The sequence below is a fragment of the Calliphora vicina genome, chromosome 1 (genome assembly GCF_958450345.1).
Source record: "Calliphora vicina chromosome 1, idCalVici1.1, whole genome shotgun sequence".
Taxonomy (NCBI): Eukaryota; Metazoa; Arthropoda; class Insecta; order Diptera; family Calliphoridae; genus Calliphora; species Calliphora vicina.
Window position 1 is genome coordinate 13,329,060 of NC_088780.1, and position 26,106 is coordinate 13,355,165.

Sequence of the window (26,106 nt, forward strand, 5' to 3'; positions counted from 1 at the left end):
AATAAATTTTTAATTGTTTATCATTTAAAAAGAAGCCAATCAATTGAATTTGTTATTGTTGTTTAGTTTTATTAGTATGTGTACTGTTAAATAACAAACAATTAAATATAACCAACACATTTTCAAAATTTGTTTTGTAAATTGCTAAATAACCAATTTGATTTAAGTATTTTTGCAGACAAATTATTGTACAATAACCGTTTGATTGTTATTATTAAGATATTAGTTATATAATTGTAATTTGTTAAAAATAGATTGCTATTTAATTGAAGTATTATTAAACAGTAAGATTGTTATATTGGCTTGTGCCGTATCTTGGCGGAGATTGAACATGGATGAGTGGGTAGAAGAAAGCTTTCCGCAATATAGCTACAGCGTCTGCACACAATCGGGAGCACAAAAGGATACACACAGGTGCAGTTTCCATGGCAAAAATCCATGAATTCGACTTCGAATGGTGAATTTCCGAACTAATCCAAACCTGCTGCAATGTCTCGGCGGAAGGAGATTTGACTACAACCATGAACTCATCTCACAAGAAATTCCGGTTTTGATATTATTTTTTTTTGGAAGGGATAGAAAAATTGCCATCCCCAAAAATGACCGTCTAATTTTTTGTACTTTGGGTCCAGTCTCTTTCCCTTGAAGCGTCTTACAAATGTTAACCCATGACTGCCACTTAAATTATATTTGGATTCATACGAAAACTGAACAATACTACATTTCAGTTCTAGTTCAGTTCTAGTTCAGTTCTAGTTCAGTTCTAGTTCAGTTCTAGTTCAGTTCTAATTCAGTTCTAGTTCAGTTCTAGTTCAGTTCTAGTTCAGTTCTAGTTCAGTTCTAGTTCAGTTCTAGTTCAGTTCTAGTTCAGTTCTAGTTCAGTTCTAGTTCAGTTCTAGTTCAGTTCTAGTTCAGTTCTAGTTCAGTTCTAGTTCAGTTCTAGTTCAGTTCTAGTTCAGTTCTAGTTCAGTTCTAGTTCAGTTCTAGTTCAGTTCTAGTTCAGTTCTAGTTCAGTTCTAGTTCAGTTCTAGTTCAGTTCTAGTTCAGTTCTAGTTTAGTTCTAGTTCTAGTTCAGTTCTAGTTCAGTTCTAGTTCAGTTCTAGTTCAGTTCTAGTTCAGTTCTAGTTCAGTTCTAGTTCAGTTCTAGTTCAGTTCTAGTTCTAGTTCAGTTCTAGTTCAGTTCTAGTTCAGTTCTAGTTCAGTTCTAGTTCAGTTCTAGTTCAGTTCTAGTTCAGTTCTAGTTCAGTTCTAGTTCAGTTCTAGTTCAGTTCTAGTTCAGTTCTAGTTCTAGTTCAGTTCTAGTTCTAGTTCAGTTCTAGTTCAGTTCTAGTTCAGTTCTAGTTCAGTTCTAGTTCAGTTCTAGTTCAGTTCTAGTTCAGTTCTAGTTCAGTTCTAGTTCAGTTCTAGTTCAGTTCTAGTTCAGTTCTAGTTCAGTTCTAGTTCAGTTCTAGTTCAGTTCTAGTTCAGTTCTAGTTCAGTTCTAGTTCAGTTCTAGTTCAGTTCTAGTTCAGTTCTAGTTCAGTTCTAGTTCAGTTCTAGTTCAGTTCTAGTTCAGTTCTAGTTCAGTTCTAGTTCAGTTCTAGTTCAGTTCTAGTTCAGTTCTAGTTCAGTTCTAGTTCAGTTCTAGTTCAGTTCTAGTTCAGTTCTAGTTCAGTTCTAGTTCAGTTCTAGTTCAGTTCTAGTTCAGTTCTAGTTCAGTTCTAGTTCAGTTCTAGTTCAGTTCTAGTTCAGTTCTAGTTCAGTTCTAGTTCAGTTCTAGTTCAGTTCTAGTTCAGTTCTAGTTCAGTTCTAGTTCAGTTCTAGTTCAGTTCTAGTTCTGTTCTAGTTCTGTTCTAGTTCTGTTCTAGTTCAGTTTCTAGTTCTGGTTCAGGTTCTAATTCAAGGATCAACACAATATTTAATGATATTTAGTTGTCCTTTTGTTTTGGACAGAAATAGAATCGCAAATAGATCGCAAAACATATGGAAATATATTTGAAAAAGCTTGATTTTTAAATAATATTTACTTTGAATATAGAAGGAGCTATATCCGCATAATTGAATTGATAAGTTCATTTGATCATTATTTAAGTTCAAAGGATTTTTATGAATACAATTTATTCATAAAGAGCCGATTATGAATGGCAGTCGAACCGGAAATTTCTGGTTGCCCTCTGATTTTATGTATTTAGGATTTAATCCAATGAATTCGTAATGAATGCTTTTATGGGATGATTAAGAGATAAATTGATTGAATTAAGAATAACAAATAAATTTCTAATGCAGAAATAGAGCCCTATTTCTTCGGAAAATACCGAATACGACAATTTGCTGTCAAATTTATATTAAAAGTCACTAGGGTGGGTCAAAAACTCTGTGTCTTTTTGAATGAAACACAGGTTTTGCGGAAAGCTTTCTCATACCCAAAGGATCATTCAAAATTGAAACCACTGAGCCATGTGAGATGCCTATGGCTTCCATAATCTCTCCCACTTTCAATCTCCGATCGGCTAACACCATATCGTGATTTTTTTTCAACTATTTCGGCAACTTGCGTGCTTGTACGGCCAATGTAATTGAATAAACTTTTTGTTTACCATTAAAATCCATAGTTTTTTATCAAGCTTAGCCTTTATTTGAGTGATCCAATAGAAAAAAAAACTATGACAAAAAAAGACGAAATGCGCAAGATAGGATTTGATTTTAGACCTATGGTTCCTTGGGGAAAATTTCTTAGAATTTTCCGTAGAATGCGTTTCTGCTATACGATTTTTTGTGAAAGAAATCGACCCACCCTAATATACATACTTTTTATTTAAACATTTTATTTACTATTTTAATTAGCAAAATACATTTTTAGAGTGTTAAAAGCAACAAAAAAAATAATTTTGCTAAATTCACTTCATTTAAAATAATACCAGAAATATTTCACAATTTAATAATTGTTTGTAATAAAAAAATATTAAAATAAAGCTATAAATTCAAGTTAATAAAATTTTCTTGCTTGCTTAGCAAATGCTAACTTCTTAAAAACCGCTAAATTAGCATTACTGCTTAAAGAAGAAAACCACTAAAGAGAAATAATAACACGCATTCTTCTTCTTTCATTAATCCACCAAAAACAGTGTTGCCACTTCATGTGTAATTACACATATTGTGTGTAATTTTAACTTTTAGGTGTAGCCCATGTGTAATTGATTGCATGTGTAATCCATGTGTAATTTTAAATTCCATTTATATCCAAAAATATATGGTCAATGTATATCTTTTATCTTTATTTTGGATTTTTATTGAATAGATGATTCATGGATTCTTCAATGTTTCTTAAATTTACCTCACCACATTCGGATAAAGTATAAAACATCATCACTATTTAGTCGTGACACTTTAAAGTATCTTTCAGTCCTCCAGCACTCTGTTGCTGAAGAGTTAAAACACTGGATCAAAAATGTCTTCCATTTACACTAAAATATTTAAAAACATGTACCTCTAAAGGTATATTTATCTTCTTTATATGGTATAAATCAAGATCAGCGAAACAGCTTGCATTTTTATAATTTCTTTGGTGTTGATAGCTCTCATAATTAGAAGCACAAAAACGTTAATATTTTTCCCTGCTCTCTTTTAGTTTAAGAGTTATATGAATTTAAAGTCAATACATATAATAGTATATTTCTCATATATTTGGAAAACAAACTGATCGTTATGGGTATCATTGAATAGTGCTTCACAATACCTTTAATATGATATATAATATGGTACAGTTTATTAATATTGTGAACCAAAAATTCCTTTTTGATTTTATATGACAGTACTTCAGAAAATTTTGATATACAGAAAAAGTGATTTTAGCGAAGCCGGTGTTCGATACACCCCAGAACTAAAAGTCCCTTCACCCGGCCGAAGGCCGGCAATACAGAAAATGTGAATATTAACAGAAAAAAAAATATGAAAATAAAAACTGTTACGCGGATCTTGATTTGTTCCTTTTGTTTTAATAAAAAATTATTTTTTTTTATAAAATTTTTTTTTATTTTGACTACTTGGGAAGGGCACTTGCCCACCCCAGAATAATAGTCTAGCTACGCTTGTGGTCCACTGTGACTAACATTTTGAATTCATGAATGTACTATTTTAAAAATCTTGTATTCACAAAATCTTGTATTTACAAATTCATAGATCATGAAAATTTATTTACATGTGTAATTTTTTGTCGAATGTGTAATTTAGGTATGGGGAATGTGTAGTTTATAATTTTCTTGGTGGCAACACTGACCAAAAACCAAGTGAGAGTGTGAAAATCTTATTACACAAATTAGACAAACTATTGTGAATGATTGAGTTTATTTTTTTTTTGAGCTACAAGCAATAAATATGAATGTTTATTATGTCCTTTTAAGGAATATACATATGTGTTTGAGTGCGTGTGTAAAAAGACATTTAAGTGAAAAACGTGTCATCCATAAAATACCAAAAAGCCGGAACTATTGTTAATTTTTTTAGATTTACTCTTTTTTTTTTTTTGTTTCTTAGTTTTTATTTTATTACTAAATCTAAGCTAAACAAATTTCATAATTAAATTTCCTGCCATTAATTATTTCGATTTTTTTTTTGTTATTTTTTGCTTGTCTATAAATTATTATGTCGTCAGTTGTTTTATTTTTGCTGTTTCTTTCGTTTAATGAATGAATTGAAATATTGAATGAAAACTATTTGTTGTTTTTTTTTTTTGCTGTCATCACTTCATTCCACTTTTACTCTATTTTGCGTAATTTTTATTTTGGAATTTACTCTGCTTCTCTCTCTCCCACTTCTTTCTCTTGGGCAAAATTTGTTGTGTTTTAAATAAGGAATAAAGTAAAACTAGGGCGTTGCACAGTGTGCTAAAGATTTTGGAATTCAAATTCAAATTGGAATTGTTTAAATTTTAAAAAAAGTGATTAATGGTTTGGTGTTGTTAACAAAATATTCTTGTATTTAAACTAATTTTTAGATAAATTATTATTATGGCAAAAATAATTTCGTAGTTTTCCTATTAATTTTTCTAAGATTTTAAAGTTTATTTGAGATTTCTATAGAGGTTGTGTGTGAGGTATTAGGTTGTGTTAATTTCTAATTGGAATATTTTTTGCATGAAATACATTAAGAATTTTGCAGGAAACTTTTACAATAAAGGTCTGTTAATTTAAAACAACATACATTATTTGCTTGAAAATTATTCCTAGATATACCTCCATCTGGCACTGCAAGACACAGTTAAACTCTCATCCAAGTGAAGGGGATCAAATCATTCAGTTCTGTGAAAAAGGTTAAACCAAAATAAATAGGGCTTATCATCTCTTTCATCTTCTGATTATTGTGGATATCAATATATTTGAATGTTAAGCATTAAGTTTGGGTAGACTGAATTTAACTCTGTTAAATCTATGGCCAGTGACACTCGTCAGATACTCTGGACCAATAAAATCTAAGGCGAAATAAGAAAGAGAAATGTTCCTTATGCTCTCCAAATGACGATGCTCTCATTCGGTTCATATAGAACAGTGATATGTCCTCTTGCGATAAATTAAGCGATCTATCGAGATCAGGCACTGATCCAGGTCAACTATTTGGGGGGAGAATAGTAAAATTTATTTAAAATTTTTCTGTTTTTTCTTTTTTATATGAAAACTTTTCGGTTTGGGAGGAGGTATTTCCTATTTCCCCCCTGGATCCGCGCTTGATCGAGATGCAGTTCCTCTAGGATCATACTATTTACACACAAGGTTGGGTCAATGTCAAAATTTCAACAAGCTGCTTCATTTAGTTTGTGTTTAAAATCCATTGATAGCAGACTACCTCGTGACTTGAGCAGAAATTGGAAAAAAGTGAATTTCATCTGCTCCTTAAGCATTATTTTTTGAGGAAAAAAAGTATCACTCAAATAAAGGCTAAGCTTGATAAATATTATGGGAATTTTGCACCATCAAATACAATGGTAAAAAAGTGGTTTACTAAATTTCGTTGTGGCCGTACAAGCGCGGAAGATTTAGAACATTCTGAACGTCCAGTTGAGGTCTCTACACCCGAATGAATTGAAGACAAATCACGATATGATGTGTTGGCCGATCGGAGATTGAAAGTGCGAGAGATTGTGGAAGACATGGTCATATCACATGGCTCAGTGATTTCAATTTTGAATGATAACTTGGGTATTAGAAAGCTTTCCGCGTTTGCTCATAATCGGGTGCACAAAAGGTTACACACATGTGCAGTTTCCATGGCAAAAATCCATGAATTAGGCTACAAAATGTTCCATCTTCCGCCCTATTCTCCGGATTTAGCACCAAGTGACTATTTCTTGTTTTCAAACCTGAAGAAATATTTCGCGCGAAAAGAGATTTGATTCCAACAATGAAGTCGTCACACCAAAAATACCTATTTTGATGACCTTGACAAATTTTATTATTTGGAAAAGATAAAAAAAACTTGGAGAAATGTTGGAAAAAGTGCAAGGAGTTCAAAAGGAGACTAATTTGAAAAATAAAATAATAATAATCCAAAAACCTGTGCTTCATTCAAAAAGGCACGAACATTTTGACCAATTAACGTAATTTCTTAAGCACATCTTCCCAAACCATTTGATGGAAGTTCTCTGAAACTAAATTGACGAATACCGCTAGAGCGACAATGTGAAATTCAGAGTTCCATTGAAAACATAAAAATTACCAAGCCAGGTGAAATGCGAGAATCATTTTAGTGTAAACAACAGCGTCTTTAATTTGCAAAAAAGTGCCGCTGAAGCATACCGATTGCTGAAGCCCACCAAAGCTTATGGTGAATGTTTTCATCGGCTTCAATGTGCGAGATATGGTTTGTGCTGTTCAGAATTGGTGATTTTGACATGGAAGACCTTTGTCTTCCAGGCCAACCAAAGAAGTTTGAAGACCACGAATTGGAGGCAGAGCTCCATGAAGATTGTCGAAAACAACAAGAGTTTCCAAAATCATTGGGAGCTGCTCGAGCTTGAGCAGCAGGCTTCATCGAGCAGGGAAGTTGGGTACCATACGAATTGAATGGGATTGAGATCTGGCGATTGGCCAGGCCACTTCAAAACACGTACCTCGTTGGATTGTAACCACTCGGTTACAACCCTAAAGGTGTGTTTCGGGTCGTTGTCGTGTTGGAATCTCCAAACTAGGGACATATTTTCCTCAGCTTATGGATACATAATATGGTTCTGTATCCTATACCTGTCATGGTATCTTTTGTAATATGAATTGGGCCCATACCTTGCCCTGAAAAACATCCCCATACCATAATATTGCCACCGCCAAACTTTAAAGTCTTATTTATGTACTTTGGATCTAATCTTTTTCCCTTTGGTCGTCTTACAAATGTTCTCCCATGCCTCACTGCCTCTTAAATTGTATTTGGATTCGTCGGAAAAGAGGACAGTATTCAATTTCTGTATCTACCAGTTTAAATGATCCCTGGCAAATTGTAGACGAGCAGAACATTTCTTTTTAGAAATGAGTAGTTTTTTCACAGGACGATAGGAACCAAAACCAGCCTCATTTGGCCTGCGTCTAACTGTTCGGGTACTTATTTCTAATTTTAGGCTATTAACAACCTCTCGAGGAGTTATTTTTGGGAATTTCTTGAACTCTCTCGCTATTAAATTAAATTATCTTGTCTAGGAGTAGTCTTACGAGGTCTTCCACCTAAATGTTGAGTTTTTACAGAACCTGTCGGTCGGTCTCACGAAATTTCTTTATAATTTTTGAAACTGCTGATTTATTTATTGAATATTTGTCACAGATACTTTTTTGTTTTAAACCAGCTTTAAAATCGTTAATATTTTATTTTTTAAGTCTTTACAAATCTTAACTTTAGCCATTTTCGTTAACTTTGAAAAAAGCAATTATACGAAAAACATAGAAAAAGAAATTGTGAAAAATTACCAGAATTTAAAAATAGAATAACTGTAAACAGGATGCTTTTTACATCGTTCTTTTAAATATTATTTTCGTTTTACATTTCTTTCTTTCTTGCAGAAGTTTAAAAGTTTCCATTGTTTTGTCCGTAGCGAAATAGTGAATATTTTTAATTTTGTTCCCTTTTTTCAGAATATAATTAATTAGTTTGTTAGTTTTTCAGTTAATTTATATAAATAAAACTATACAAGTAAAATACTAAAAAAAAAAAAATTTATTTAAAAAAAAAATATTTTAAATTTTGGGCTACATATGGAATATTTGGAAAAGTTTCCATTGTTTTGTCAACCACTGTATGTATATGTTCTTTCTTATTCTCTGCACCTGAACTGTACTAAATTATATTCAAATCACTCTCTCCATATTTTATATTGTTACGAAATTGTACTTGAATTCAAATATAACGATTTTAACGGTTGATCTAAAGTTGCATAATGCTATTTGAAAGCAGTGCCTCTCAAACTGTAACATATCTGTGGGCATTATTAACATTAAATAAAAGCTTTGAGTTGATATTTGATCGTAAGTATGGCAACGCTGAATGTTTGCTGCGACTCATATATTCGAATTCGAATATTCGAGTTTTGACAGTTAAAGAACATTGTAGAAAGTTCACCAGAGATAGCGTGTGTTTTCGAAAGCTCTAGGCTTCGAATATACGTGCTTTGACAGTTAAAGAACGATCTAGAGTGCAGATGGTGGCAGTGTTATAAATAGTGGCAGAGGTTGCAGTTGTTAGTTGAGTTTATCAGAGAAGCTGTTCGAATAAACATCAACTGAGTGCCTTAAAGTGTGCTGTATTTTTCAAGTGAATTCGTGTACATTATAAAGTGTGTCTGTATTTTTGCGAATTTATAAACGTGTATAAAAAACAAGTGAGAGAGCTATATTCGGCTGTGCCGAATCTTATATACCCTTCACCAAATTATAATTTAAAATAATTTTTTTTAAATATTTTTAGGTAAACAAAATTTAATTTTTTTTTAATTGTTTTTTATTTTTTTTTTAAAAAAAGTTTTTTCCAAATTTTTTTAAAAATTTTTTATTTTTGGAACAAAATTTATGACAAAAAAAAATTTTTTGATGAAAAAAAATTCGGGTTAAAAATTTTTTTTCCCGATTTTGACCCATTGTAGGTCCAACTTACTATATCTATCATTAGATATCCATATTGTCTATATTAATGACTTAGTAATCCAGATATACAGCTGTGTTCAAAATAATAGGAGTGTTGCCACCTAATATGTTTATAAGTAAATTTTTTTGGTATTTCAACTTGCAAAACAAGTTTTATTCTAACGGTAATTACAACGGTATGTAAGAAGTAAAATACAAAAGAGAAGCTCATAATAACTATTATATTTATGATGTAAATGATTTATTTCTGTTTTTGCGTTTGGATCGACTTGATCAAAAAAATAGGAGTGTGAGTGATTTGCAAAAAAATAAAGAAAATATCACAGCTTTTAATTACAAAAAGTGAAAAGTAAGTAAAAGGAAGTGATGTTGAAACTTTATCAATATTAATTAGTTAACTTTTCAAATAAATTTTTGTAATAGTGGGACGAGGAAAACACTGTACCGAAGAAAAGCGAAAATGAATCCAAAAACTACGAAATCAAGGAAAAACGTACAGAGAAATTAAGGAAATCGTGGTGTGCTCTGATCAAATGATTGCAAATGCCTTATCATATAAGAAAAAACCCGAAACACGAGGGCGGAAACGTAAAACATCAAATGTTGATGACCGCCGAATTGTGCGATATAGCAAGGAAATCCCATCGGCATCATCAAAAAAAATTCAAAAGGAGTTAAATCTTGCTATAAGTTGCCCTACTATTCGTAGACGACTAATGGAAAATAATTTATTTGCAAGAAGTCCTCGAAAGGTACCATTGCTGACAAAAAGACAGGCAGCTGCACGCTTAAAGTTTGCTCGAGAGCATATTGATTGGCCAAATTAAAAATGGAGGAACATACTGTGGACAGACGAAAGCAAAATCGTTCTATTTGGTGGAACTGGATCTAGACAGTATGTCCGACGTCCGCCAAATACAGAATATAAAGCACAATACACAAAAAAGACAGTTAAACATGGTGGTGCAAAAGTTATGATATTGGGGTGTTTTTCATATAACGGTGTAGGTCCTGTTCACCAAATAAGGGGCATCATGGATAAACATGTCTATGTTGGAATATTGAAGGAAGTAATGCTACCATATGCAGAGTGGAATATGCCTCTTAAATGGGTATTCCAACAGGATAAATGACCCGAAACACACTAGTAAATTGGCAAAGGAGTGGTTTCAGGTCAATGGGATTGAGGTTATGTCGTGGCCTGCTCAGTCTCCTGACCTCAATGCCATAGAACATTTATGGGGAGACGTAAAGAAATATGTCGCAGAGAAAAAACCGTCCAATGCGGAAGAACTATGGAACGCAGTGCGTGATGCCTGGCACCAAATCCCTTTAAAGAGATGCCAGGATCTTATTGACTCCATGCACCGTAGATGTGCCGAAGTCATCAAAAACAGAGGTTACTCAACTAAATACTGAAGCAGTTAAACTTTCTATTAATTAATTTTAGTTTTTTGTGCCTTTTGCTTTCAAACTTTTAGGATGTGTATCAACACTCCTATTATTTTGATCAGTGAATTTTGAAAAAAGTTTTATATAAATGAAATATTTTAAGTTAATATCGTTTTAATTAAATAATTTATTAGCAATTGGAGAATTGATTAATAATTAAGTTTACGTAAAATGAACCAAATAAAAATTTAGTTTTTTATTATAAATTTGATCTTTGTTTTCTATTAAAGCGCACTCCTATTTTTTTGAACACAACTGTAGATCAAAAATAGGTAAAAAATGGAGGTTGTCCCGGTTTTTTGCTCATATCTCCGATTTTGCTGATTTTAAATAGCAAACTTTTCGAAAGCATGTTTGACAGAATTATTGAAGATTTGGATCCCGAAGATATCTGGGGTCTTCAGAAAATTGATTTCAACAGACAGACGGACATGGCTTAATCGACTCCGCTATCTATAAGGATCCAGAATATATATACTTTATAGGGTCGGAAATGAAAAATGTAGAAATTACAAACGGAATGACAAACTTATATATACCCTTCTCACGAAGGTGAAGGGTATAAAAAAACACTGAGTGACTAATTCTGTTGTTGTACATTTTTAAATAAATAAATAAAGAGTTGTTACAATTTTCAAACTACTAAACGGCTTTTATTTGCAATCAAAAGTATCCGGTTTATTTAAAGGAAATAAACCAACGTTTTGAAAAGGTTAAAACGTAACAATATCAAAGAAGAATTTAAATTTTAAATAATAAATGGTGCTGATGAATAAAGCGTTTATTCCTGGTCTGATGTGCAGAAATTCACAAAGAGGTCGAAATTATTCACATTTTTGCCATTTATTAGACATTAATAAATAAAAAGGATTTTTTTTTTTAAATTTCTTTCACTCAACTTAACTAAATTAGTCAATTACTCAATGTTTAATAGCAAAAAATATTTAAATTTTAAATGGTAAATGATTTTGAATAAGCGATAAAATTAAAGTGGTCCCCTTATATTTGGTCTTTAGCCATTTAGTTTAAGCTTGTAATTACTCACTGTAATAAAAGAACCTTGATTTTTTATTTTTGTAATTTATAAACAATATATTTTGTATATTAAGGTGTGTTTTTGATTCATTATTATGATGTTTAATTTATCAAGAGATTTATTAAGTATTTTAAGTTTATTTTTAAAAAAGCTATGTTTTGTTTTCTTTTATATTTGCTAGTGCTAAATTCCTTTTTTTTGTTCTCTAATTACAGAATAGAATGGGTGGAAATTATCGAACCCCGCACCAAAGAGCACATGTATGCCAATTTAACCACAGGCGAATGTGTTTGGGATCCACCTGAAGTAAGTTGTTATTTTCTTTCATTCTTTCTTTCTTATAAATACAATATTTAAATTGTGTTTTTTTTTTCTTCTATAATAAACATAATAAAGCAAACATTTTAAATAATTAAATTCTATGTAGCAGCTATTTTGTTTAAAATAAATCATTTCAACACTCACTCTATTCAAACGTTTTTGTTTTTTATGTTTCTAACTTAAAACCATCAGCCAGTGTAAACACAAACATAATGTGTTCTAATTTGCTGTTCCCATTTAAATAAACAGAGAGAGGAAAACTACAAAAAATCTTTATATAAACAGAAAAGGAGCCTAGAAAAACTAATATATACCGTTAATAAATCTTTAAAGAGTAAAAAAACTACACACTTGCATATTTAAGTAGCACTTAAAAGGATATTAACTAGTACTTAGTAGTAGAAAAACACAACAACAACAAAGTGACTAACTGACTGATAGATTTAAACAGCCAAACACACACACGCACTTACATATACAATGCACTCGTATTATAGTTATTCGTATTTTACTCAACGAATTGTCTTTGTGCATGATTTTTTTGATGTTCCTTTTGTTGTAAACAAAACGACAAAAAAAAACAAACAGCAACAACATTTAATACAAATTTATGCAAGTTTTTCTTCTCGTTGTTGTTGATGTTGTCCACTTGGATGACGTTGTTGTTGATGAAGATAATGATGATAATATTGCTCATAATGAGCACAATATAATAGACATGTATTTATTTATTTTGGTGTCTTTGATTTTATAAGTTAAGTACAATAATACAACAACAACTACATGTTTTGTTGCTATTTCTCATGTGGAATGAAACACTCCAATGATAATGACATCTGTTCAGTGGTATCTATATATAGATTGAATTTATTTATTTATTGTTTTTTTTGTTGTTGTTGTCTTCTATTTGTTTGCTGTTTTATCTCTATTTTCATTTGTGTTTTGTATTTATTTTCATTTTAAGACATTTTGTATTTTTATTTGCTTTGGTAAATTGTGACTCCTCTTTATTTTTAGTCTTAATAAATACATTTTTAGAGGAAGTTTTCTTACAAAAAATAAATTATACTGGTAGAGGCCAGCATAATTATTTTTAAGAATTATTAATAGACTTAAACTTATTACACTAAATTCTAATAAATGGTTTAGTTTTACAAATATTTTGTTATTTTCCTAAAAAAAAAACTTAACGAAATGTAAATTGCTCAAATAAGCATTTAAATTATTGTTTTTCTTTAAATTTAACTAAGCAGCTGTTTATTTCCTTGATTTTTTCTTTCGATGTAAACATTTGAGAAACTTAACGAAACTTTAATTTTTAAACTTAAAGCTTTTCAATAAAAATGTTTTTATATTCGTTTAAAACATTTAAGAAAATATTTAAATCTACAACAATTTCTTATTTTTAGTTATTTAAAAAACTTAACGAAACTTTATTTTATAAACTAACAAAATTTAAATAAAAATTTCCCAATATTTGTTTAATACAGATAAGCAACTATTTCAATCTAAACAAATTTTTAAATTTTGTTTATTTAAAAAACTTAACGAAACATTTATTTTCAAAACTAAAAGATTTTAAATATTTTTTTTGGTATATTCGTTTAGCACAGAAAAGCAACTATTTGAATCCCGAAAAATTTTGAATTTTTGGTTTTTAAAAAAACTTAACGAAACTTTATTTTCTAAAATAAAAGTTTTTAAATAACTCTGTTGGTATATTCGTTTAGTACAGAAAAGCAGCTATTTAAATCTAGAAAAATTTTTAATTTTTGATTATTAAAAAAACTTAACGAAACTTTATTTTCAAAACTAAACGGTTTTAAATAAAATTTTTGGTATATTCGTTTAGTACTGAAAAGCAACTATTTCAATCTAGAAAAATTTTTAAATTTTGTTTATTTAAAAAACTTAACGAAACTTTGTTTTCAAAACTAAAAGTTTTTAAATAACTTTTTTGGTGTATTCGTTTATTACAGAAAAGCAACTATTTGAATACAGAAAAATTTTGAATTTTTGGTTATTTAAAAAACTTAACGAAACTTTATTTTCAAAACTAAAGGGTTTTAAATAAAATTTTTGGTATATTCGTTTAGTATTGAAAATCAACTATTTCAATATAGGAAAGATTTAAAATTTTGTTTATTTAAAAAACTTAACGAAACTTTATTTTCAAAACTAAAAGTTTTTAAATAACTTTTTTGGTGTATTCGTTTAGTACAGAAAAGCAACTAATTGAATCTAGAAAATTTTCTAATTTTTTGGTTATTTAAAAAACTTAACGAAACTTTATTTTCAAAACTAAAAGCTTTAAAATAAAAATTTCACAATATTTGTTTAATACAGATAAGCAACTATATCAATCTAGAAAATTTTATTATTTTGCACGATTTCTTAAACTTAACGAAACTTTATTCTCAAAACTAAATGCTTTTAAATAAAAATTTCACAATATTTGTTTAATACAGAGAAGCAACTATTTGAAACTAGAAAATTTTTTAATTTTTGGTTATTTATAAAAACTTAACGAAAATTTATTTTCAAAACTAAAGGGCTTTAAATAAAGATTTTATTATTTTCGTTTTAAAATTTGTTTACACTATTTTAATCTAGAAAAATTTTTAATTTTTGGTTATTTAAAAAACTTAACGAAACTTTATATTCCAAACTAAAAGCTTTAAAATAAAAATTTCACAATATTTGTTTAATACAGAGAAGCAACTATTTCAATCTAGAAAAATTTTTAAATTTTGTTTATTTAAAAAATTTAACGAAACTTTATTTTCAAAACTAAAGGGTTTTAAATAAAATGTTTGGTAAATTCGTTTAGTACTGAAAATCAATTATTTAAATCCATAAAAATTTTGAATTTTTGGTTTTTAAAAAAACTTAACGAAACTTTATTTTCTAAACTAAAAGTTTTTTAATAAAGATTTTATTATATTCCTTTAAAATAGTAAAGCATATATTTTAATATAGAAACATTTCAAATTTTTGGCTATTTAAAAAACTTAACGAAACTTTATTTTTTAAAATTAAATCTTTTAAATAATGTTTTTGTTATCTTTCTTTGGTACAGAAAATAAACTATTTGAATCTAGAAAACTTTAAAATTTTTGCATATTTAAAAAACTTAACGAAACTTTATTTTGTAAACTAACAAAATTTAGAGAAAAATCTCACAATATTTTATTAATACTGATAACCAACTATTTCAATTTATAAAATTTAATTATTTTTGAAGGTTTTTTAAACTTAACGAAACTTTATTTTGTAAACTAAAAGTTTATTGATAGATATTTTATTATAATCGTTTAAAATAGTTAAGGAAGTATTTGAAACATTTGGAATTTTAGCTTATTTAAAAAAAAAACTTAACGAAACTTTATTTTCAAACCTAAAAGCTTTTATATAACTTCTTGAACTGCAACTATTTGAATCTAGACAAATTTTATTAAAAGAACTTAACGAAAACTAAAAATTATTGTATTTGAACACGTTGGGTGCAAATTTCTATGGAAATGCCCATCTGTATGTATGTAAAATACATTTTTTGTCTCTTCTCTTTTTTAGCAATTGTTTACATACTTCTATACATATGTATTTACATATGTATGTATCTATATGCCAATAACTTAAATAAACTACATAAAAAAGTTAGGCCGCAATACATGGTTTTATTATTTGACAAATACATATGTAAGTCTTTACATATTTAAGTTATTGGCATATTTTGTTGATGTCAGTATGTACAACAATCGTTAAGATTCTATAATATTTCTTTATGTTTTGCTGTCAAACAAACAATTTTATTGACATGTCTTTGGTTATTGTTGCATAAATTTTTAAGACAAATATGTTGCTATTGTAATTTGTGCCTATTTGTCATATTTATTATTGGCAACTCTATTACTATTGTTACAGATTTGTTTGCCATTGGCATCCTTTTTTTTAACAGTGACAGTTAATGTAAGCAAAGAAGATGAAGAAGAAAAACACTTCTTCTCCCTCTCCCTCTCCCTCTGAATGTTTTGTTTATTAATTTGTTGCTACTGTTTTGTTAGCTTTGTCTTCTTCCACAATTGTATTGCATGTCATCAATGTCTTGCTTTTTTTAAGAGCTGTATCTTTTGTGTTGATTTATGTTTCTAAATTTTGTTTGCCTTTTGTTATATTGTTGTTAATAATTTACATGTTAATAGATTTTAATAAGCTGCTAATAAATATTTTGTTTACACCTACACTGTGTGGTTTTTATTGTTTTGTTTTGGTTTTTTTTTTAGTAATAATGTGTCAAATTTATGGTGCCTATTTTTTGTGTTACAAATATTTATTATTTATGAATTATGAGATCTATTTAGCAGTTTGCTTTTTTTCTTTTTTTGGTACAGCAAAAACATAAATTATATTTTTAATTTGTTGAAAAAAATGACAGAACTAGAACAGAACTAGAACTAGAACAGAACTAGAACTAGAACAGAACTAGAACAGAACTAGAACAGAACTAGAACAGAACTAGAACAGAACTAGAACAGAACTAGAACAGAACTAGAACAGAACTAGAACAGAACTAGAACAGAACTAGAACAGAACTAGAACAGAACTAGAACAGAACTAGAACAGAACTAGAACAGAACTAGAACAGAACTAGAACAGAACTAGAACAGAACTAGAACAGAACTAGAACAGAACTAGAACAGAACTAGAACAGAACTAGAACAGAACTAGAACAGAACTAGAACAGAACTAGAACAGAACTAGAACAGAACTAGAACAGAACTAGAACAGAACTAGAACAGAACTAGAACAGAACTAGAACAGAACTAGAACAGAACTAGAACAGAACTAGAACAGAACTAGAACAGAACTAGAACAGAACTAGAACAGAACTAGAACAGAACTAGAACAGAACTAGAACAGAACTAGAACTAGAACAGAACACAGAACTTGTTATATTTCTTTATCAATTCTATTTAGTTTAAATAAAAATTCTTAGCAAGCCTTTAAAATAAATAATTTAATGATTTTTTTGAACTTTGCAAATAAGGAAGCACCTACACAGAAAAGTTTATTTGCCATTTTGCAAAATACAATAATAAAACCTGGTAATTGGTTAATTATTTCACTAAATTTAACACAAAACTTAACAACAAAACTTCTTGAAAACTTTTTGCAAAATTACTTCCACCAACAAAATACATAAATATGATGTGAAATAGGAAGGAGTCTTACTAAAGGATTATTGCAGCAGCCTTTTGTTGCAAAAAGCCTACTACAGCCTACTAAGAAATTCATTGTAAGTTAAAAACACAAAATGTAAAGATTTATTTTTCGATTTAGGAAAACCAAATCAAACCCCCTTAAGCCAGCCACTGAGGAGGCCTCTTAATATTTTGTCAATATGTTTTCTGTGAATTATAAAGGATTTTTTTTTGTTTCTGTTTTAACAAACATAAAAGCATTTTGCTCACTTACATTTAAAATGTAAAATCTCAAAGCGAACTATAATTTTTTGTTTGTAGAAATTCAATGTTTTATGCGTATTTTTTTTTGGTATTTTGTGTGCCTTTCTTTGATTAGTGCACTTTAACTAGGACTATTCTCTCTCTCTTGCTGTCTCTCTCATTCCCTCATTCCCCCTATACTCGCTTAATTCTCTTTTGTTTTATACATTTAAACAATGTTTGTACATTGTACAACGACAAAAAGTCTACTCTACATTGTTTTTGCTGTTTTTGTTGTTGTACTTTTAGTAACAAAGTTAAAACAAAAAAAAAATGTAATTTCCTGTTTTATACTTTGTACAAAGAATGAAAACTAAAACCCAAATCCCCTCCCTCATTGTCCTTCATAATAATGCACCCAAACATACAGCCAACAACACATATTTATTCATACATTCATACACAGTCCCTGGAAAAGAGAGTCTGACGGCAGAAGTCCTTTCATTTTATTTCATTATATGCAGCCTGTCCCCATTTAAGAACAAAATGGAAAAAATTTTTGTATAAAAGCTCTGCTTTAAAGGTATTAAAAGATTATGAAAAATTTAATTTATGTTAAACAAATTTGGAACACACAAAATTTAATTTCTTAAGGCAAAAGTGTGGGAACAAAAGGGTCTTATATATTATGAGCTGAATAAATCGATCGATTCATTGTAAAAATGTTTCAAAATAAAAGCTAAAAATTTGAAAAAACCTTTTGAAATTTTATATTTTTTTCCAAATTAGCGATTTTTTTATTTGGCGTTTTTTAAAGTTATTAAAATTTTACAATATTAAATAAACTTATTATAAAATAAAAGTTTAAAATTATTTCTAAAATAAGCGATTTTTTAAAATGTTTTTTTTTTGTGAAATTTTTATTGGCGATTTTAATGAAATGAGGGAGGGTATTTTGAAATTTGCGATTTTTGTAAACTTACTTGTTTTTTTTTTATAAAATTGGAGATTTTTGTCATATTAGCTGTCAAAAAAGAGTCGCCTTTTTTTGAAATTGGCGTTTTTTTTTAAATTGGCGTTTTTTTTCGAATTTTTTTTTTTATAATATTTTCGATTTTGTTTTGTAAAATTGATATTTGTTGTGAATTTGACTTTGTGAAAATGGTTAAAAATTTTGTTTGCTAAATTTGCGATTTAGCAAATTCACTTTTGTGAATTTTTTATGAAATATTTTTTTTTTTAAATTAGCGATTTGATTTTAAGATTTCTCTATTTTTTAAAATGTAGAAATGTGGGATTTTTAAATTTTGTGAATTTTTTTTATGAAATAAGCGTTTTTTTAAATTAGCGATTTTTTTTTAAATTTCTCTATTTTTTTAAATTTTTAACTAGAAATGTATGATTTTTTAATTAGGTTTTTTTTGTGAAATTTGTATGAAATAAGCGTTTGGCGTTTTTTTTTTAATTTATCAATTTTTTAACTGGAAATGTATGATTTTTTAATTAGGCGTTTTTTGCCAATTTTTTTTATGAATCAAGCGTTTTTTAAATTGGCGTTTTTTTTATTTTATAAATTTTTTTAAATTTCTATTTCTTAAAATTTTTAACTGGAAATGTATGATTTTTTAATTAGGTTTTTTTGTGAAATTTTTATTAAATAAGCGTTTCTTCTAAATTGGCGTTTTTTTTTAATTTATCAATTTTTTATGAAAATGTATGATTTTTTAATTAGGCGTTTTTGTGAATTTTTTAGAAATAAGCGTTTCTTTTAAATTGGCGTTTTTTTTTTAATTTATCAATTTTTTAACTGGAAATGTATGATTTTTTAATTAGGCGTTTTTTTGCCAATTTTTTTATGAATCAAGCGTTTTTTTTATTTTATAAATTTTTTTAAATTTCTATTTCTTAAAATTTTTAACTGGAAATGTATGATTTTTTAATTAGGTTTTTTTTGTGAAATTTTTATTAAATAAGCGTTTCTTTTAAATTGGCGTTTTTTTTTAATTTATCAATTTTTTAACTGGAAATGTATGAGTTTTTAATTAGGTGTTTTTTGTAAGTTTTTTTGTGAATCAAGCGTTTTTTGGCGTTTTTTTTTAATTTATCAATTTTTTAACTGAAATGTATGAGTTTTTAATTAGGCGTTTTTTGTGAGTGTTTTTGTGAATCAAGCGTTTTTTTATTTTATCAATTTTTGTAAATTTTGAACTGAAAATATGGGATTTTTTAATTAGGCAAACATTTTTTTTCTAAATTTGCGATTTTTTCTGATATTTACAATTTTTTTAAATTGGCGATTTTTTTAATTTTTCAATTTTTATAAATTTTTTTGTTGTGAATTTGACAACTTTTAGGAAATGTGGGATTTTTTAATTTTAATTAATTTTTGTGAATAAGCGTTTTTTTTTTGAATTGGCGATTTTTTTTAATTCATAAATTTTTGTAAGTTTTTATGCAATTTTATGATTGAATCTTTAAAATTAGCTTTTTTATGCAACTTTAGCAGTTTTAATGAAACAAACGATTTATTTGAAAAATTTTGATTTTTTTGTGAATTTTTTTTTTGACTCATGATTTTTTGTAAATTTAAAAATTGTTTTTAATTTCCCTTTTTTTTAATAAAGTGGAGATTTTGTCTACAAATTCTTTTTTTTGTATTTGACATTTTTTCTTTAATCAGTGATTTTTTTGAGCATTTTTTTGAAATAAGCGATTTTTTCAAATTTGGTGATTTTAATAAAAAAAATTTTTCTAAGTTAACAGATTTTTTATTGAAATCATTTAAAATGAATTTGTGTAATTAGTGATTTTTTGTAAAATGACGATATTTTCTAAAATAAACGGTTTTTCTAAATTAGTGTTTTTTATGAAATGAGCGATTTTGCCTTGACGATTTTTTTTTTTGTAATTTCCTATTTAGAAAATTTTGTAAAATTATGAAATTAGGTTTTTAGTTGTTGATTTTTTTTTGGGTTAAATTTGGCGATTTTAGAATTTAGCGTTTTTTTTTAAATTAGTGATTTTTTTCTAATTTTAACAATTTTTGCCTTTGACGATTTTTTTTGTAATTATCATATTTAGCGATTTTTGTAAAATTATGAAATTCGTTTTTTTGGTTATTGGTTTTTTTGGGGTAAAATTGCCGATTTTTTAAGATAGCGTTTTTTTGTAAATAACGATTTTTGTAAAATTTTTGCCTTTGACGATTTTTAAATTAAATATTTTATTAAATTCTTTTTTAGTTGATTTTTTTTTTGTGAAATTGTCAATTTTTGAATTTAGCGTTTTTTTTTTTTTAAATCGGTGAGTTTTTCTCATTTAAATATTGAATTTGAGGAATCGAAAATTTAAAAATTTTGGGAAATTGAATTTTTCTAGAAGATTTTAACCCAAATATTATAAAAATACTAAAAAAAATTTGATTTTTTTTTTTTTGTAAAATTGGTGAAATTAGCGTTTTTTTAAATCGGCGATTTTTTTCTGATTTAAGTTTTAAATTTGTTTTGTGGCATTGCGATTTCGCTACTTTTATGAAATATGGGATTTTTTTTAATTTGGCGTTTTTTGTGGAAATTTGATAATTTCAAATAATTTTCCAATTTTAATGAATTTTTTTTTTTTGGCTAATTTTGCGATTTCATTATAAATTAACAATCACCCCTATCGTGAAAAACATGTGAAATTTATGTTCCCATGAAATATTCATTTCCCTCGAAGGGAAAATTGCTATCGTGATATTCCCCTAAACTTTTCATTCACAATAGTTGATTTTGTTCGTAGCAGCTGTTTATTGTTTACTAAATTTCATCTAAAAATTTCACAACAGGGAAAATTTTTCACATGAACAAAGTTTATGAACGAAAAATGGGAACATATTTCATGTGAAATAATGATTCGCGATAGGGGTGAATAATTGTGAATTTTTATGAAATAGCTTTTTTTAAAATTTATTTTTTGTATTTTTTTTTGTGAAATTTAAAGCTTTTAGTGAAATATTTTTTTTTGCTGAATTAGCAATTTTATGTAAAATTGTAACTTTAAAATTATAATAAATTACTTTTTGTAAATTTAAAGATTTTTATTAAAATAAGCGTTTTTTTATAAATTGACGTGATTGAATTTTTAAAAATTATTTATTATTTGTAACTTTAGCAATTTAAATGAAATAAATGATTTATTTGAATTTTTTTTTATAAAATTTAATCAAAATCAATTTTTTAAATTTGCGTTTTTTTGTTGCAAAATTTGCTTTTTTTTGAAAAAAGCTGTATTGTTAATTTGGCGATTTTATTTGAAATTAGCGTCCTTTTTTTTGGAAAATTACTATGTTGTTAATTTGAAATATTGATAATATAAAGTAAAAAAAGTCGACTTTTCGACTTTTTCAGTTTTACCAAAAGTCGACTTTTCGACCTTTCGACTTTTTCAGTTTTTTAAAAAGTCGACTTTTCGACTTTTGGTAATTTATAAGGTCGACTTTTCGAGCATTCGACTTTTTAGTTAAATCGACTTTTTTCGACTTTCTGAGTTATTTTCGATTTTTTCAACTTTTTACCATTTCTTGTAAAAAATACATAGTTTCTACATTTATTGATGCGCCTTTTGTAATGTTTAGCAATAAAAATTAAATTTATCAAGGCGTTAATTGTTAGAAGAAATTTGTGTAGAAAAAGCTTTATTTTATAAACATTTATTTATTATTTATTTTAGCATACACTACAAAAAAATCAAGTGTACCAAATTGCAATAGTTTTATTATAATGTTGCATTTAAATATTTTTTTTGACAATCTAAAAAGTCGACTTTTATCGATTATTCGACTTTTTTCGACTTTTATCGACTATTCGACTTTTAAGATAACATAATCGATTGTTCGACTTTTTTCCGACCAAAAAGTCGATATCGACTATTCGACTTTTTTCCCACCAAAAAGTCGATTTGGACTATTCGGCTTTTTTCCGCAAAAAAAGTCCAACAATCGACTTATAGAACCCTAAAAGTTTTATAGCGAAACATTTTATAAATTAAATCTTTTAAACTCCTAAAAAAATATCAATTAATTAAGAATTAATTAATTTATAGCGCTGTCCCTCCATATTAATGTTGTTGAATGAATAGTTTGCAGTTGTTTAAACTCAAAAACACACATATCCTTTTCTTTTCTTTTTGTTCTCTCTCCTGTGAGTTTATTGTGAGTGTGTGGATTTGTTTTTGTATGAATGCATGCATTGACATGTATTCTTCTATACAACGGTTGTGTTGTTGTTAGTTTTTTTTATTTATTTTCTGCCTCCTGTTATTCTTTGCTAGTGCTGCTCCTTGGTTTTAAAACAAAAATGTTAGTGACAGTTTTTCTTTTCTTATAGTTTTTTTTATAATTCTTACAATTGTGCACTTTTTATTTCCATATTCTCTCTCTCTTTCTCTAATATACAAACAGATTTAGTTAATAGCAGCAACATTTGTTACTTGTTTTGTTATTGTTGTAAATACTGCCGAAGTTTTGTTGCTGCTAATATTTCTACTACATACTACCATTTTTTATCATTGCAGACGTTTTATTTTTAGTTATTTTTTGTTTTTGTTGTTTTTTGGTCTTTTTGTCGTGTCATGTACGGTTGTTTCTTCTTCTTCTTTTACTTCCACTTTAGCAAACATATTCACGCTTAAAGTACGTGTTAAGAATTAAGATTTTTTCAATTTTATAAACAAAAAAATAAAAAATAATATTAAAAAAGATCTTTAATCACAATCTCTTTTTTATATATAAGATTTGTATGCATTTTTTGTTTTTTATTTAAAGACGTTTTACTTCCCCTTTCAAACAAAGTTCTTTTTCTTGCCAGTTTTAGTGTATGTCTTTGTTAAATGTGATTTAGGTTGGGCTTTACACTGAAAGAAAATAATATGGTTACTAATACGCTGTTATATACCGATAAAAGTCTGTAATTTCGAATGTAATTCGCACCGTGTCCATGAAATGAATGGCACTACGTTAATGTGTCTCCTAACGGTGGCCTTAGGACAATGACATGGTTCGAAATGTTTGATACCTTGGTGTTGGGGGACTCATTTCGCGAATCAACTGGGGTATCTATCTCCAAGGTTTGAAGAAGTCGCATTACTGGATCCAATGCCAAACATGTCACCCTCTATATCGTCTGCTACCGTTGCACAGTGGGGCAGAATCGAAATTTTTTGGAAATAAATCTGGCATTTCTAAACGGCTGGTCCGATCGGGATAAAATTTGAGTTGGGTGTAGCCAAGGAGTATTCGAGTTTAAGTTATTTAAATGGGCCCTACAAATAATCCAGGGGCGGTGCTATGGGAGCTCAAAGTAGGGTACCTTCGACATGTAAAATTTTTAAACACGTGCCATTTTTTTGTTTCCCATCCGATTTCAAAACTGCTTTCCGTTTTCTGATCCCAGCTTTGGGATTTTAGAACATGTGGCACAAAGTTGAAATTTTGATAAAAAAAAAGGTCAATTTCCAAAGGGCGTAGAGCATTTTTGAAATACGTTCAAAACTCCTCTACCTTCGTACAGGGATGTGGCTCAAATTGTACGGTTGGTGGCTGGCGCGGATCTAGAGGGGGGTGAAATATGAAAAAAAGGAATAAAAAGAAAAATGTAGAACAAATTTTAATTTTCCCCCTCCCAAATGGTTGATCTGGATCCGAGCCTGGTTGATGGTAATACCATCACACTTCCCGAAGACAATATGGTCTGATGCAGGCTGGACATTTAAGGCAAGGATTCAGCAAAATGGATCAGTGAACAATGTTCCCGCACAGAACCTTTGCCAGATGCTGCGATAAAGGTTGTATGGGAATCAAATAAAATCATTCGTATGGCATCACAATTAACATCTTTATCTCCCACTCTCCTTTGGTTTCCTTTGAGAGACAAACTCAACAAATTTCTTCAAGTGTTTAAATGTCTCTCAAATCTTATTGACATTTAATGTTTTTTTCGTTTGTTTGTTTTTCTCCTTTCAAATATGTTTGTACGTGTGTGTGTGTGTTAAGTGAGTGTGCCTTTTTCAAGAGCGTATGTATGCAGGGAAGTGTGTTCCTGTAGTTATTCGAATAACGAGTAGCAAGAAGTAGTTGCAGCAGTTATTGATTGTTGTTGGTTCTCGAGTGCTTTCATTGTTTAACCATTAGTTTTAATAATACTTAAAAAAAATACTTCCGGTTTATGATTTCTTTTATTATGAATAATTTTTTGTGTGGCCTTTTCTTTTAATTTGTGCTGTAAAGAGCAGAGAATGTGACCAAAAAATTACTTTGGTTTGTTATTTTTAATAAGACTTTAAGGGTTTTAAACAACACACTGACATTGTAACGTTAAAAAAATTAAATCAAAATTATTGTAAAACAAACACATTTACTTACTTGTTTACAGGTTTCATTAGCATTTTCAGCTGGAAAGGTAGCAAAGAGACGTGTCAGTGTGGTTTAGAAACCTTATTTTTTTTTTAGTTGGTTGGTTATTGTTTTTAAATATTGTTGCTATTAAATGGCGCTTGTTAATAAAGAAACTGACTTCTTTTTTGGGGCAAAAGTTGCTTAACTGTTTTGTGTACGAGGCGGGGATGAAAAAAACCTTTCAAAATTTGAAAATAATATCATTTTCTTTTTATTATACCCTTCACCTTCGTGAGAAGGTTATATATAAGTTTGTCATTCCGTTTGTAATTTCTACATTTTTCATTTCCGACCCTATAAAGTATTTATATTCTGGATCCTTGTAGATAGCGGAGTCGATTAAGCCATGTTCGTCTGTCTGTCTGTTGAAATCAATTTTCTGAAGACCCCAGATATCTTTGGGATCCAAATCTTCAATAATTCTGTCAGACATGCTTTCGAGAAGTTTGCTATTTTAAATCAGCCAAATCGGTCCACAAATGGCTGAGATATGAGGAAAAAACCAAGACAACCTCAATTTTTGAAATATATCTGGATTACAAAGACATTAATATAGACAATATGGATATCTAATGATAGATATTTCAAAGTCCATTGCAACGATGTAGATAAGTAAGTTGGACCTACAATGGGTCAAAATCGGGAAAAAAATTTTTTAATCCGAATTTTTTTTTCATCAAAAAATTTTTTTGTCGTAAATTTTTTTCCAAAAAATTAAAAACTAAAAAAAAAATTTTTAAAAAATTTGGAAAAAAAATTTTTTTAAAAAAAATTAAAAAAAAATTTCGAAAAAAAAAAATTTGAAAAACAATTAAAAAAAATTAAATTTTGTTTACCTAAAAATATTTTAAAGTTTAATTTGGTGAAGGGTATATAAGATTCGGCACAGCCGAATATAGCTCTCTTACTTGTTTTTTCATAGAATTGTTCAAAAATCACCTTTAAAAAAAATCAGAAAAAAATTTAAATTAAAAAATTAACAATTTGAAAAAAACGCAGATTAAAAATCGCCAATTAGCTAAGTTCTCAACAAATTCAAAATTTAAACAAATCTACTATTTCAGAAAATTTTTGTAATATAAAAAAATCTTTTATTTACAGATTTCTCAAAAAATCGCAAATTTCTTAAAAACGCCAATTTAAAATTTCTTTATTTCTGAAAAACAATGATTAAATAATCGCTTTTTCTTCCACAAAAAAACGCCAATTTGAAAAAATTAATGAAAAACTATTAGTTTACAAATTGGCAATTTTCCTGAAATCTGTAAATTTTTATAAATTAACGATTCTTTTTTTTACAAATTGAAAAAATAAAAAATCGCTTATTTA

General features: G+C 28.2%; 1 protein-coding gene across 2 annotated transcripts in view; it reads left to right on the forward strand.

The window, feature by feature from the left end:
• Positions 1 to 26,106, forward strand: part of RhoGAP93B (MyTH4 and RhoGAP_KIAA1688 domain-containing protein RhoGAP93B) — a 272,594-nt gene that overhangs the window by 207,629 nt on the left and 38,859 nt on the right. For both annotated transcript variants that reach the window (XM_065499059.1, XM_065499060.1), the window contains exon 3: positions 11,796 to 11,886. In XM_065499059.1, coding sequence (XP_065355131.1) covers positions 11,796 to 11,886 — 91 coding nt within the window. The remainder of the gene's footprint in view (positions 1 to 11,795; positions 11,887 to 26,106) is intronic.